Consider the following 14,182-nt stretch of genomic DNA (forward strand, 5'->3'; position numbering starts at 1 on the left):
TTGAGAACCTTTGTGGTAACCAAGACGCAGTTTTGAGAATTGATTCAAAATTATCGTCAAAGTTGCCGCCTTTGGGAATCGAGAATCTTCTCTCTGCTAACTTCGATGAGGATATTTTTTAAAAAAAAATTGACGCTGGTGAGGGAACACTGTCAAAGGCAGTATACAATTGAAGAGATTGATGCAAGAAAGGATTCAGATTTAACCTTTCCTGTTTGATATGTACATGTTTTAGTATGAGTCAATTTTTATTATGTTTGTTTAGTGATTGAAACGAGGTTTGAAGCTCATGAACTTGAGCTTCATGCAGGGAGGGACATAGGACTCAAATTCAAAGCCTAGCAGTGTTGGAGTTGTCCCATCGGATCTTCTCAAATGTTTTGAGAGAAAGTCTTAGATGGACACAAACACAAACAAATAGTACTTAGGCACACACACATGAATGAGAAAAATTAAATGATAAAAGTAAAAGATGATGTGACTAATTTATTTCTCTATTAAATTTTTCTAATTGTGAGTGTGTGCCCAAATGTTTTTCATTTGGGTTTGTGTCCATATAGAAGAGTTGCTCATGTTTTGAATATTTAGGAAAGCAATTGAAACTTGAATATTTAAAACATATCTTTATGAGAAATAATTTTTAATATTAAAAATTTGATGTCAAATACATCGTCATTTTAGTTTTGTGTGTATTTATGAAATAAATATTATAAACCGTAGAAGATAAAAAGTAAGAGATGTTGAGATAAACATATACGGATATACAATATCACATGTCAAAATAACATATTTGATATTTATCAAGGGTGATTAGAATTTATTTTTTATGAAATGTTTCAAAATTAAATAATACTATGCTTAATTGGCTTTCAAATTGCATCAAGAAGGGAAAGTCATATATTTCCATGATATTAAGCTCGCCTCAATGCATCAAAATTACAAACACATATAGCACCATTAATCTAGCATATATATGAATGGGTTATGTTACAAGACACCTTCATAAAAAGTAGTGTGGTGTCTTTTATCAAGTCACACCTCAAGGTGTGATTTTCACTTTTTTAGTTATAACTTTGATAAAAGACACCTTCATAAAAAGTAGTTGGTGTCTTTTAACAAATGCTCATAGAGTAACTTGATAAAAGACACCTTCACAAAAGGTGTCTTCTATCATAACCCTATATGAATTTATTCTAGCACATCTTATTGAAAATTAATATGATTGAACAATAACTTCAGCTCTTCCACTTGAAACTAGCTCGTGGGTGTCAAGACATACATCTTACAAGCATGAGAATCTATTTCAGCGGAGATTTCTCTTGAAACAGACGATTGAGTTGAATGCTGCATATTTTTCATATAAGATATAATCAAAATCATAGAAATATGAACTAAAGAACAATATAAGGTCAATTTTGTAGCTATATTACCTCCCATAGATCTCTTGCATCAACAATGGCTTCTGGTTCTAGACCTATGTCAGACCAAGATGCAATTATTGTTGCCTTTGTTGAGCTCCTATTCCATAAAATAACTGCTACCTTGTTTTCACTTAGAGGACCTGCCCAAACCTACAACATATACACCTATCTATATTAAGAAAATTTCCTTGAGAACATATATATAAGGATATATATGAATACAAACAATTTTGACTTTAGGGGTGCATTTTTTGTCTTTGCTTTATTTGTTCTTGAATAGAAGAGATGTATGCACCTAAAAATAGTTTAGTATTAGTGTCATGCTTTTCTATCTATGAAACAATGACATAAGCACTGAATACAATAATGGCATTAATAATACGTACACACTAGTATAATTTAAGAAAACAAGAGTGATTAAATATAATGAAATATGTTGGTGTCGGACATCGACATCTGCCATAGTATGGTACGAATGGTGTATGAAATCAAGGAATCAAAAACAAGAAAGTTACCTCCAAATCATTATTACTTTTCACTTTCTTTCCTTGAACTCCTAGTTTGTCTGCAATAACAAAAGGAAAATATGATTAGTTTTTAGTGATATACCTTATTGATATATAGAAGAAATCAATGCTTTTGTCTTTCTAGTAATTTATGAATTCTTTTTTTATCTATACCTTGGTTTACTGCAATAACTTCCGAGTTGGTTATTAGTTCATATGTGGTACTATCCATCGCACGAATATCACAACCAACTAATAAAGGAGCCTATCAGTATATACAAAAGAACTCGATTTAGTGAAAAATCAAAAACAATTTGCTCAAAGGATGTCATGAAAATGAAAACACTAGAAGTCAAGGGATAGTAAGTATCTAAATTCTGTTTCATGATACCTTAGCTAAAGCCCATATGCTGAAATGAGAACGATATTCTTCTGTAGTCATGCCTCCATTCCCAACCTCAAGCATGTCAGGATCTAATAGTTCAAGAATTAATTAATTTATGAATGCAATATTCTCTAAATTTCAATGGTTACCATCACATGTAAAAAGAAACTCTTTTACTAGGGAGGATAATTAATTACCATTCCATCCTCCAGGTCCAGCATATGATGCCCATTTATTGTTTGAATCCGCTATAGAAGTCATGCTAGGGAGAAAGTAAAATAATTTGATCACAAGATGGAAAATGAAGCAAAGTAATTGAACAATTATCAATATATAACAAAAATGGCATTGTAAAATAAATGAATGTGAGTTACCGTTTTTTTCATTGATTCCTTACCTATTCCAATTATCTTCAATATCACCTGTTGTTCTCCAACTATTTCCCACACTTTTTGCCCATGTTGCTGGGTCTTCCCATCCCCTATGTTTCACAAAATTATTTAACGGCAAATAGAAAATGGAATAATATTATTTATGTATGAGAAACATCATAACTAATTTCAACTCACCATTCACACATTGAGAAGAAGATTGACCTTCCAGATTTCATTAAGGCTTCACTCATTGGCGGGTACCTATTTGGCAAAATGTATGACATTATATAAGAATTATTGGTTTCTTATAAAAGTATTAAGAATGTAAAACCTATTTGCATTTTAAGGAGATTGATTAAATACCTTTCTTTAGGGCTTAGACCTTTGTTTTCACAATTATCATACTTCAAATAGTCAATTCCCTAAAGAAAAATTTAAATCAGGTATTGATTTTCTCAACAATAACAATAAAGTCATATATTTGTTTGCACATTAAACTTGTACATATATAGAATTAATGTGATAAAAATGAAAATGACTTTCAAATAGTGTAATGTATATATTATAATACCCAAGAAGCAAATGTTTTAGCATCTTGTTCTTCATGTCCCAGTGATCCAGGCATACGTTTACTACAAGTTTGAGTTCTGCAAAAAAATTGCAAGTGATCAATCATAAATACTTAATCATGTACATATATTTTAGTTCAGTAAAGCTTATTCATTGTTTTGATACCCAGCATCTGAGTAGATCCCCAACTTTAAACCCTTGTCGTGAACATAATCGGCTAAAGCCATCATTCCTGAGGGAAATGTTGCAGTATTGGGAACCATATTTCCCTATCATTTTCAATTTGTTAGAACCTTTGAAAAAGATACAATAATCTATACAGTTTTAATAACTAACTATTTATTTTTATAATTTATAAAATTAAAAAACAAAGCATGCATACTATTGACTAATAAAGCGAACAAAAAGACATACATTTGCAACATGAAGATGGGATACTATTAATTTACGAAAAAGAAACATGCATATTTAAATTGGAATGTAAACTGAACAATATAAACCATTAATTAATAAATTAAAAGTATATATTATAGGCACATCATATCAAATCATGAGTTTGTTAAAATAATTGTAAAGATTAATCACCTCTGAATCTCGATTGAGCTCGGCCCAACAATCGTCTGGAAAAAAAAATAAAAAATAAAGCAATAACATATTAAAATTGCTACATCGTAAAGTAAATAGTTAAGAATCATAAAATAGTTAAAAATCATCAACAATAAGTGCAGAGTTGGTAATAACTAAAGTCTTGTTCTTTATTTTCATTGAAATAGACAACCGTAAATACGTACTTTCTTCATTTTGATCAATAATTCACCTTTTTTTTTATTGAATGACTAGAATGATAAATGATCAGATAGCTATTATTTTATTTTATAACTTCTTACAAAAGAAACTTGTATGTATTTGTGGAAATTTAATTTTAATGCACCTGCAATATGAAAAAGTTCTAGACAATATGCATCTAATCTTATTTCACCACATAGATAGTTATGGATATTTTGTCAAAAAAAAAAAGAGATAGTTATGGATATTTTTAGTATCTGATATGACAAAATAGAATAATTATGAGATATAAATTGTGTGTATTACTCTTTAATACTGACAGTGTATACTAATTACATTCATATATTTATATTAAAATGTGGAATTCATTAATCTTGTTACTCTTTAATACTGACAGTGTATACTAGTTACATTATATTTATATTAAAATGTGGAACTCATTAATCTTGACATGTATATATGTATGTGTGATAGAAGCTTAATAAAGACACGCAACCTACCTAAATTAAGATAATGGTACCCCAAATTTGCAAGTCCCGTTGACACCATTGCATCAGCTGTGATAATTATGAAAACATAAAACAAATTTAGATTAGTAAGTCTAGAATTTGGAGGCATAATATATATCTTGTCAAAAAATATATATTTGATGGTGTAAATTTAAAGTTAACTACCTGTTTCACGAACTATACTTTCATTAACATCACACCCAAAATGATTCCAGCTACTCCACCTGAGAGATTCATACTATATATTAATATCATGAAAATTATCATCATGGGTTTAGCATTTATACTAGTATATTTTCATAAAAAACCTTGAAAATTCGCATCACGTAAATATCTTCAAAGTTTTTTTTTAATACATTGCATGTATAATGTATATGTGTATATATAGCAATACTATTATTATCTCTTTTCCTTTCTTAAGTATCCTTTTAGAAGCTTGTAAAAAATGTATCCTCTTTTAGGAGTATATTTTGATTTGGTGTTTTAGAAGTTAAGATATTTAGCATCATATCACTATTTCTTTATAGTTATAATCTTATATATCCATTTAATATTGAACTAATATGATAATATATAGTAAATTAAAAAGAGAAATGGCATAGAATGTAGGTTTTAGAACAGCGGTATAAGATAAAGTTGAACAATGGTTTTAGGGTTGTTACGTACGAGTAAGGATCGTCTTCATTTAACAAAATAAGTGAAATACGCAATTTGGAGAGAGATAGACACATAAAATAGATAGTGGGGGTTCCACCATCATTAATTATTGAGCAAATTGCACTCACCTCCCCTGAGGTTTTATTAAAAGGCACTCACACCCCCTTTAGTTTGAAAAAAAACATTAACCTCCCTTATGCTAACACTGTTAACTAACATTTTCTCCATCCATTATTTATCTCTAACGTCAAAAGTTATACCCTAATTTGATTTTTCTCCCAAAAACTAGGAATATGAAACGCTGTCATCAAATCTGTTTCAAACTTTAGACCAAACAGATTTTTCCAGATTGAATAAGAATGAATTTGTGCCAAATCTGTGTGACTGCACCAAATATGCAGACTAGTGAGTTTTTAACCAAATTTGCTTCCATTAACTTTAACCATGTGCAAAACAAATTGAAAAGGCATGCTATATAGATCTGCAACCAAGCTATGATATTCCTGTTATATCATTGCTTTGTTATGCCATGGGTTATGATAACAAACCAAATGGAAACTCCTTTCAAATAGCTAATTATTTAACACACAATTATTCCATGAATATCTATCAATTTGCCAATTTTTCAGCCACGATAACAAGTAAATGAAATAATTTAGGGAGATTTTTGATGAAGGTGAAGGGAAGTAATGAAGGGAGGATTCCACTATAAAGTAAATGAAGATGAAGGGAAGGAATTTTGATGTGCACCGTTAAAAGTAAGGCTGTTAGTGTCCAAGGGGGAAAGTGCTCCAATCATAAAATAATCAAGGGAAGTTAATGTTTTTTTACAAACTAGAGGGGGTGCAAGTGTCTTTTAATAAAACCTCAGGGGAGGTGAGTGCAATTTGCTCTTAATTATTTTATACTTTTTTCAAACTTTTTTGCGTCTTTATCTCTCCAAATGGAAGAAATTGATAAATTCATAAATGGAGAGGATTTTTTTAAAGCTCGGTATCCGATCCAGGGACCGACTAATCCGAGGGGATCAATCTCATTGCCCACCACTTGCAGGGGACCCATTTAAAGTCAGAGCAAAGCTCTATGGACTTGTCCACCGGAATTGACACCAGATGAAATCGAACCTGAGACCTTGAGATGAGCATACTCCAAGATCTCAAACCAACCACTAAGCCAACCCCAAATAGATAAATAGGGAGGATATATATTAACTCGTTATGTACTATCCAGTTGTAGACACAGTTAATTAATGAATAATAAAAATAAAGTTTGATTGAATATCACAAAATTGGGTGCAATATTAGACTAGATGGAAAACCAAGAAATTGATAATAAAGAGTAACTTACCCCATGGGGGGTGTCAAACCAAGTCCATTTTCAACAAGATGTCTCCTAATTACCTTCTCCTTGGACGTTGTTTTGTTACCTAATAACCGAGCATATGTTGATGGAACATTTGCATTCAATAGCAAAAAGATATAAAACACAAACACCATAGCCATGAGTCTAATTGCCATAGTGATGTAAATAAATTTAAATGTAAATGAATGTTTATATGTATGCGTGTGTGTGTTTGAATAAAAAAAGTGCTAAGTATTGAAGAGTTTATATATGTATTTTAATGTGGTCCAATACAATAGAAAGAGTGTACTATTGTATTGAAACCAAACAAAGAAAGGCAGAGGAGTGTGAATGAACAGAAGATGTGCATTCCATATTTATAGACTAAAGTTTGGATGCCCTAATTTAATGCAATGAATCAACTTGTCCAGTGGATACATATATACAAAAATATGTCTCTATCCAAATACATCCTCAAACCGATGATGCATCCATCATGTTTGTTGCTATCTTTTTCTTTTTATCTTCCAAAAACTGAAAAATGTTGAATTCAATGTTTATGCTATATTACAACCGAAATTTCGGCTACATATGATCCTATATTGTTTTTCTTTCGTAAGATGTCCAAATAAATAAATAAAAGTGTCCAATTTAAAGGATAAATAAATCTAACTAAGATTCAGTTGGTCAAGGAAGTTGTTACTAGATGATTTTCTTCATGGGTTGGACTATCCAGTGGCTGAAGAATTAATTACTTCGATATTTAATATATACAACTTGTTTCATTTCTAATGTCTTTATTATTATAGAAAATATAGGACTAGGTGAATAAGCTTTTTTCAATTGCATAGATATCCGGTTTACATAAATAAAATCTAAATCAACTTTAGAAATAGTGTGCGAGTGTGTTTTTTGTTTGTCAAAAAAATATTGGTAGATAGAATTGGGGTTCAAAGTTCAATCATAGCATTCAACCTAAAGCTTTTTGACATTTTTATCAATTGAATTAAATTTTATGGACTATACAATAAATAACTATACTTCCTCCGTTCCTATTTATAAAAGAAAGTTTGATCAACAAAAGTTGATGTATTTGGTTCAAAATTCAAACCAGATACATTAACTTTTGTTGACCAAAATTTCTGTCATAAATAGGACCGAAAGGAGTAAGTGTTAGCTGAATACAGAAAACAGTTTGACTTGCTCCTTGAACTGAGTTATGATTATTTAAAACTTGATTATTTGACCAAAAAAAAACTTGATTAATGTTTAAAAAAGTAAATATACTCCCTCCGTTTCAAAATTCATGTCCAAGTCAACCACTTTACATATGCCAATGCACAATTTTGACTGTTAATATCTTTAATTATCTAAAGTAAAAAATTATAAAAATTTAATATTTTGAAAATATTTGTCGAGACAAATCAAACAACATCTTACATGCTAATATTTGTATTTATAGATTAGTTAAAAAAATATGGTCAAAGTAAGTCAAGTGAATAGTGCACATTGCAAAAATTGGACATGTATTTTGAAACGGAGGGAGTATTAGTTATTACATTGGAAATTGTGTAATCAGTATATAGAAAGTCAAAAAAATGTCCTTTCCAATTAAATAAAAAAAACGAATGAGTTAAATCAAATTCAAAACTATTGATCCGTTGGAACAATAAATAATGGTTTATGTGAAATATTCAAATGAGGCAATTTATTCGCGAATTATTTTTGGTTTGAATTAATTTGAGGTGAACACGATGGTAGCCGTTACAATCAAATGTGAAGATTTTGAGTGAGAAAAAGTGTCCACGATTTAAGAGTTAGGATCTTCTTCATTTAGAATTTTCTTTATTTCTTTCATTTAGAGAGATAAATACACAAAATAAAAAAACTAAAATAAAAGTTTAAAATAATTAATGGTGGTGTGACTCGCTTAATAGTAAGACCTATCATCTATTTTATGTGCTAATATGTCTCTAAATGGTACTCTCAATTCATTTTTATAAATGAAGAGGATTCTTACTCATAATATAAACTATGTTTAAGAAAACGCGTACGACTAGTCGATTATCTAGTCAACAAGTGTAACTCTTGTAGGCCATTTTTAGTGGCCATAAGGAGTTAGGTTTTAGTTTTGGTGAAACCTTAGGTGCAATTCATTAAGTGTTATTGTCTAATTTTTAACTAAAAAGATTATTTTTATTTTATATAACAAAATTTTGAAAAACTTATGAATTTTAAAAAAGATCTTATGTAATTTAGTTAAGAACAAACAAAAAACTTACCTAATTTTTTTCGTTAGTTTTTTTTTTTTTGTCTATATCTCCTTAATCCCTACTACTGTCCAAGATGTGCCACCGCGGAAGTTTTTTGTCTTCATATAATTTAAACACGTAAATCAGTACAACAGTATTTTTTACGCAAATTTATCATCTTTACAATTTACGGTTTTTTTAGTTAGTAGTTCTTTTTCATCGATCGCCAAACTTTACACTCTTTGGAGCAGTGAGAAAATTCATAGTCGAAGGACAAAATTTACCTCTTGGTGCAATCACTTGAAGAAATAAAAAGATTCAATACTGAGATCTCTTTATCCGATCTCCTTATAGAACTTTGAAGTTCAACAACAATGCATTTACATGAATAGTATATATTTCTAGACTTATGACAATTTAGTGCATTTAATTTTTTTTATTTCATCTAAAAAGTAAAGGGCTAATTAAGCTAATATGTGTGTCAAGGACACATGTTAAAGATTCTACAAATAGAAAAGAATTTTTAAGTCCAACAACAATACATTTACTTGAATGGAGCGGGAACATAATTAAAAACATACTCTCCTATAAACAAAAGTGTGCGTGTGTGTATAGTCACACACATGCTTATGATAATTTAGTGCATTTAATTTTCTTGATTTCATATAAAAAGTAAAGGGTCATGTTAACATGGATGTGTTCTAAGAACACATGTTTAGGATTCTATAAATAGCAAACATGTTCAAGAATCTCACATTGGACGAGAGATTACTTGAACAAGTGTTTCTTAGTGAGAGTAGTCCTCACCTCTCAAGTTAGTTTTCTGAGGTTGTGATAGACTCAACCACGATTATTAAGATTGAATCAGAGCATCCTCTAAAATCTATTTGACCACTTGCTATTAGGTTTCTGCTATCCGGTCACCCACCAATTATATATTCACGCATCAAACTCAATAGTGTTAGACGTGAGCGGGTGTTTTACTAAGTCTCACATTGGATGAGAAATGATGTGAACGAGTGTTTATAAGTAGGGACAGTCATCACCTCATAAGTTGATTTTGTAAGGTTGTTTTAGGTCCAACCCTGATTTCTAAGAAAATATTAAATGAAAAAAAAAATTCAACTTTTTGAGAAAGAAATTAACATAATTTCTACTTTTGTTATATACTAAGATATGTCCTAAGGGAACATGTTAGAATCTGTCAAAAGTAAATACATTTACTAACATGCTCCTAATTATCTTTTTTAAATGACAAATGTCAGTATGTTAATTGTTAATATGTTAGTATTTTTCTCTTTGCCAGGACTTCAATCGTGAACCTTGAACCCGACTTGAATCTTGGACCTTGAACGCCTCAACTCCTTTAATCCTTTAGCTCAAACTAGTTGAGCTACTCAATCCTCCACAAGCCCCTAATTATCATAGTTGCTTCTCGTAATATCAAGAAATTAATTGATTTTTATTTTGGAATAATAAAATTAAAATATGGATAGATTAATTGACATTTACTTATTTAATTATATATTTTTGACAAAACTTATTTATTGATATATGAATCTAACAAATTAATTTTTTACTTATAATTGAATAATATACCAGCACCCGTCTCATCATACAATGATTTAGAATTGTACACAACTCATTATAGATAAGACCTACATTATCCTTAATGAATTGATGGTAATTTACCTCTAATGACAAGTATGATTTGATCATAGAACGATGAAGATGGCGATCACATGTTGAATAAATGAGATGAAGAAGTTTGATGTTCTTGAGATGAAAATTGTAATTGATTGTAGGAAAAAACCCTATCGGTGAGACCTACATTACCCCTTGATAAATTAGAGGTAATTTGCCTCTAATGACAACTATGATTCGATTTTGGAAGGAATGAGATGAATATCCAATATACTAGTTATCGCGAATTGAAATTTCACGATTTATCCCAACATGTGTTATCTATTAAGCCATTTTTGTTGACTGTCATATTTACATAATAACTCCCCCATGATTTATGCTAGGCCTGCTTTCTCATTGGTGCCTTGGTGTTTCGCTGTGCATTCGGGAAAACATTAGTCGCTGGATATAACACTACTGGATGAATATCACATGTTGAATAAGTAGATGAAAAAGTTTGATGTTTTTGAGATGAAAATGGTAACTAATTGTAAGAATAAAGATGAAGAAAATGAGATTTTTCTTTTATAGGAGTAAATTTTTTTGGTCAGGTCGCCCAGTAGCTGGAGCTCACAGTAGCTGGGTTGTCCATAGTTCGAACCTCGGCCCCTGCATATATTACGCATTGTTCCTACCAACTGAACTAAACTCATGCAGACTTTATAAAGGTAAATTACGTCTAATTCATCAAGGGGTATGGTAGAAAAAACCCCATTATAATGCTCAAAAATTAAAATCACTATATTAGCCGTTTTCTCGATAAACTTTCCTGGATCGGTAACAGACTAACAACAGTTCTCCTCCCAATCATGCTATGAAGCTACGTTAGTCGTTACTGCAATTTATTGTTACTTTAATTCCAGATTAATTAAGCAATGCACTTTTTTGCTGTAGTAAAAATGAAATATTGTATTGCACCAAAAAAAAAAAAATGAAATATTGTATTCATTTGATGATATTTGAAATAGATAATCATTAAAGAGAAAACACATGCACTCTTTAGCTTTGATTCATTTGAAGATATACATACGTATAAAAGCATTTATGTCACATAAAATCATTTTTTATCAGACTCAAGCTGTGAGCAACATCAATCCAATTCCAAAGTTTTTCCGCGTTTTGTGACGTATATTATATATCATGGTGCCATATGCTTAAGAGCTAAGGTTATACATGTGGCAATTTTTGGTACATGCAATTTTTCCCTTTTAAATTTGATGATCGACATATATATTATTATATGATATGAAATACTGCAATTTCAACCATTGAATACAGGGATAAGCTTGAAATACCTAGGACTCCTGATCTTCATCTCTTATTATATATGAAGTATAGTGCATATCTTAAGATTTGAGGACAATATTTTCATACGCATTATTTTGGTCATTGTTTTCAAACATGAGACATGCATTGGCCCTTGTCATTTTCATTTTCATTTATGATTTAGCTGAAAGATACACTGAACAAACCCTGCATGTGTGACAATCTGAAACTAAGGCGGCCTCAAGATTTAATGCTAGGGTTTAGTTTTATTATTGGACATATCTATCAACAAATACTAGTAGAATGTTTCGTGTGAGATTCTTGAACAAGTTAAAATGTAAACTTCAATGCATTTAATGTATGTATATTCAGACAGATTCAAAAGATGAAGGTGATTTTGGTTCAATGTTTATATTTAACTATGCAGATTTTTACATGTAATAAATTAAACGATTGATGATTTTACTGCAGAAAAGTAATTAACTTGAATGTAAAAAGATTGGAAATGTAAAATGTAAATGAACAAATAATTCAAAAGCAATAGAATGTAGGAAAATGATAACATGTGCCCCAAGGGCATATCTTAAGAAGTTTAAAATAGAAACAATTGTCTCAAAAGTTGTGCATTCAACTTTATTCAACTTTTAAAAGTCAAAATTTTGTTGTTTTCTATGTAAAGTTTCTAATTTTGAATTCCTTAACTTGTGCCCTAAGGGCACAAGATAACAAGACCCTAGAATGTAAATAGTTTTTTTAATTTTAAGATTACAGAAGATTTAAAACATGCATAAATGTATAGAACATGAATGTATAGCAGAAAAGTAAAGAACATCAAAGTAAAGGACATTAAATGTAGATTTGACAAGAAAAGTACGTAATAACGTATGAACAAAGAATCGACGATCGTTATAATAATGTAGATGTGATTTCTGAAATACATTTAGCAACACTTATTGTAGTGTCATCGACGTGCGTTGATGAATTGTGTGTTTGTCTTCAACATGCGTTTTGAAGGATTGTGTATTTGTCTTTGACGACACACAATATAAGCCTAATTTATGTCCTTCAACACTACATCTTGTTGAAGGATTGTGTATTTGTCTTCAACGTGCTTTTTGCTCTATATGTCTGGCGTGCGTTAAGCGCTTTCATTCTTCGTGTTTGTTTTCTCGTGTTGAGTAGGGCTTTAGTTCTTTCATTTATTTTTCTAAAATCCTCCTTTTGTAGCATTTTAACATTTTCTATTTCTGCATTTCCATCTATATAAATTAAAAATACAAATTAAATTTCTTGAAGCATTTCTCTTTCTTGCATTGATGGATTCATTATTAACATTGTTGCCGAAGCCATTGACTCCTAAGCAATCTCAATATTGAACAAAACAATTTGTTCGAAGGAGGTCAAATAATTTATTCTTTTGTTGACGAAAATATACAGCCTTATTCTGTTTTCTTAGGTTGTATTTTTAATTCCAATAAAAAACCTACCAACTTTACTCACATATTTCCTGGTCTTAAAAATCAAGAGATTTTAGCATCTCTTTCTGAGTATAATGTCGAGCCAGTTACTCACATATTATAAACACTTCATTTGTTTTAAAGTAGTCAAGATTCTTAGATGTCAAATCTATAAGTATTTTAATTTAATTCGAATGCTAAAATTTTAAAATGAGAAATGATATTTGAACATCCATTTGGTGACAACTATTGTGACAACTTTCTCTCTCATACTCACATTATGTTTTACTTTATCTCTCTATTGCTAAGATTTCTGTGCCAATACTACTTTTTCTTTGTAAATTTTGGTTGTCAAATAGGTTGTCACCAAATTGGTTGTTAAAATAACACTCCTCTTTTAAAATTTAGATTTTTTTTAATCCTTCAAAAAAAAATTTAAAATTTAAAATTTGGTGTATATAAATATAGAATGTCATTATGATCCAACCCTCATTGACAGATACGAGTTTTTATTTTTAACCAACTCTGATGAAATTTATTTGATCAAAATCGACCAAGTCCTTTTACAGCACACCTTAAACTTGTTCCGCTACACCACGTTCTAAAGTATTGTCCTTTTTAAATATAAGCCTTTCACGCTGCTCGTTGGATTAAAAAGTGAGATATTGCATATAAGTCTCAACCGTAAAAGTTTTATACCAAAGAAAACAACACTTCAGAACACGGTACGATGTACTTAAGTGTGGAATGAAAATTGACGATTCCGTTTCAGGACAACCGTTCAGGTACACCTTACAAGTCCCATTACTTGAAAATCGAGGCTAATGATGGTTTATAAAGAACAAAACCGTAAAGAACTTACCTCCAAAACGAACAATACCTCATAGCGCATTGTGCAGTGGAACTGAACAAAAACTAATAGCAACAAAACTACACATATCCTTCTATATATTAATATACTATAATTCATATCTC

The 14,182-nt window shown here is 30.3% G+C and overlaps 1 protein-coding gene across 2 annotated transcripts; it reads right to left on the reverse strand.

Moving 5' to 3' along the window:
• Nucleotides 1-774: 774 nt before the first annotated feature.
• On the reverse strand, nt 775-6,898 carry LOC146956886 (alpha-galactosidase-like). Of its 2 annotated transcripts, XM_085732339.1 has the most exons (16): nt 6,556-6,898; nt 4,717-4,775; nt 4,543-4,599; nt 3,842-3,876; nt 3,422-3,525; nt 3,258-3,333; nt 3,050-3,108; nt 2,882-2,947; nt 2,710-2,793; nt 2,510-2,574; nt 2,319-2,401; nt 2,102-2,192; nt 1,937-1,986; nt 1,431-1,571; nt 1,180-1,344; nt 775-970 (listed from the first exon to the last, which is right to left on the reverse strand). In XM_085732339.1, exons 1-15 carry the CDS (start codon nt 6,723-6,725, stop codon nt 1,255-1,257), a joined length of 1,230 nt encoding a protein of 409 aa, XP_085588465.1. In that variant the 5' UTR covers nt 6,726-6,898; the 3' UTR covers nt 775-970; nt 1,180-1,254. The 2 variants fall into 2 exon arrangements, with proteins under 2 accessions (XP_085588465.1, XP_085588473.1); XM_085732347.1 differs by lacking the exons at nt 775-970; nt 1,180-1,344; nt 1,431-1,571 and adding an exon at nt 1,669-1,716.
• Between the last annotated feature and the right edge of the window lie 7,284 nt (nt 6,899-14,182).

Source organism: Medicago sativa, chromosome 1, assembly GCF_051527215.1.
Source record: "Medicago sativa cultivar Bolivia chromosome 1, Bolivia_mono, whole genome shotgun sequence".
NCBI classification, from domain to species: Eukaryota; Viridiplantae; Streptophyta; class Magnoliopsida; order Fabales; family Fabaceae; genus Medicago; species Medicago sativa.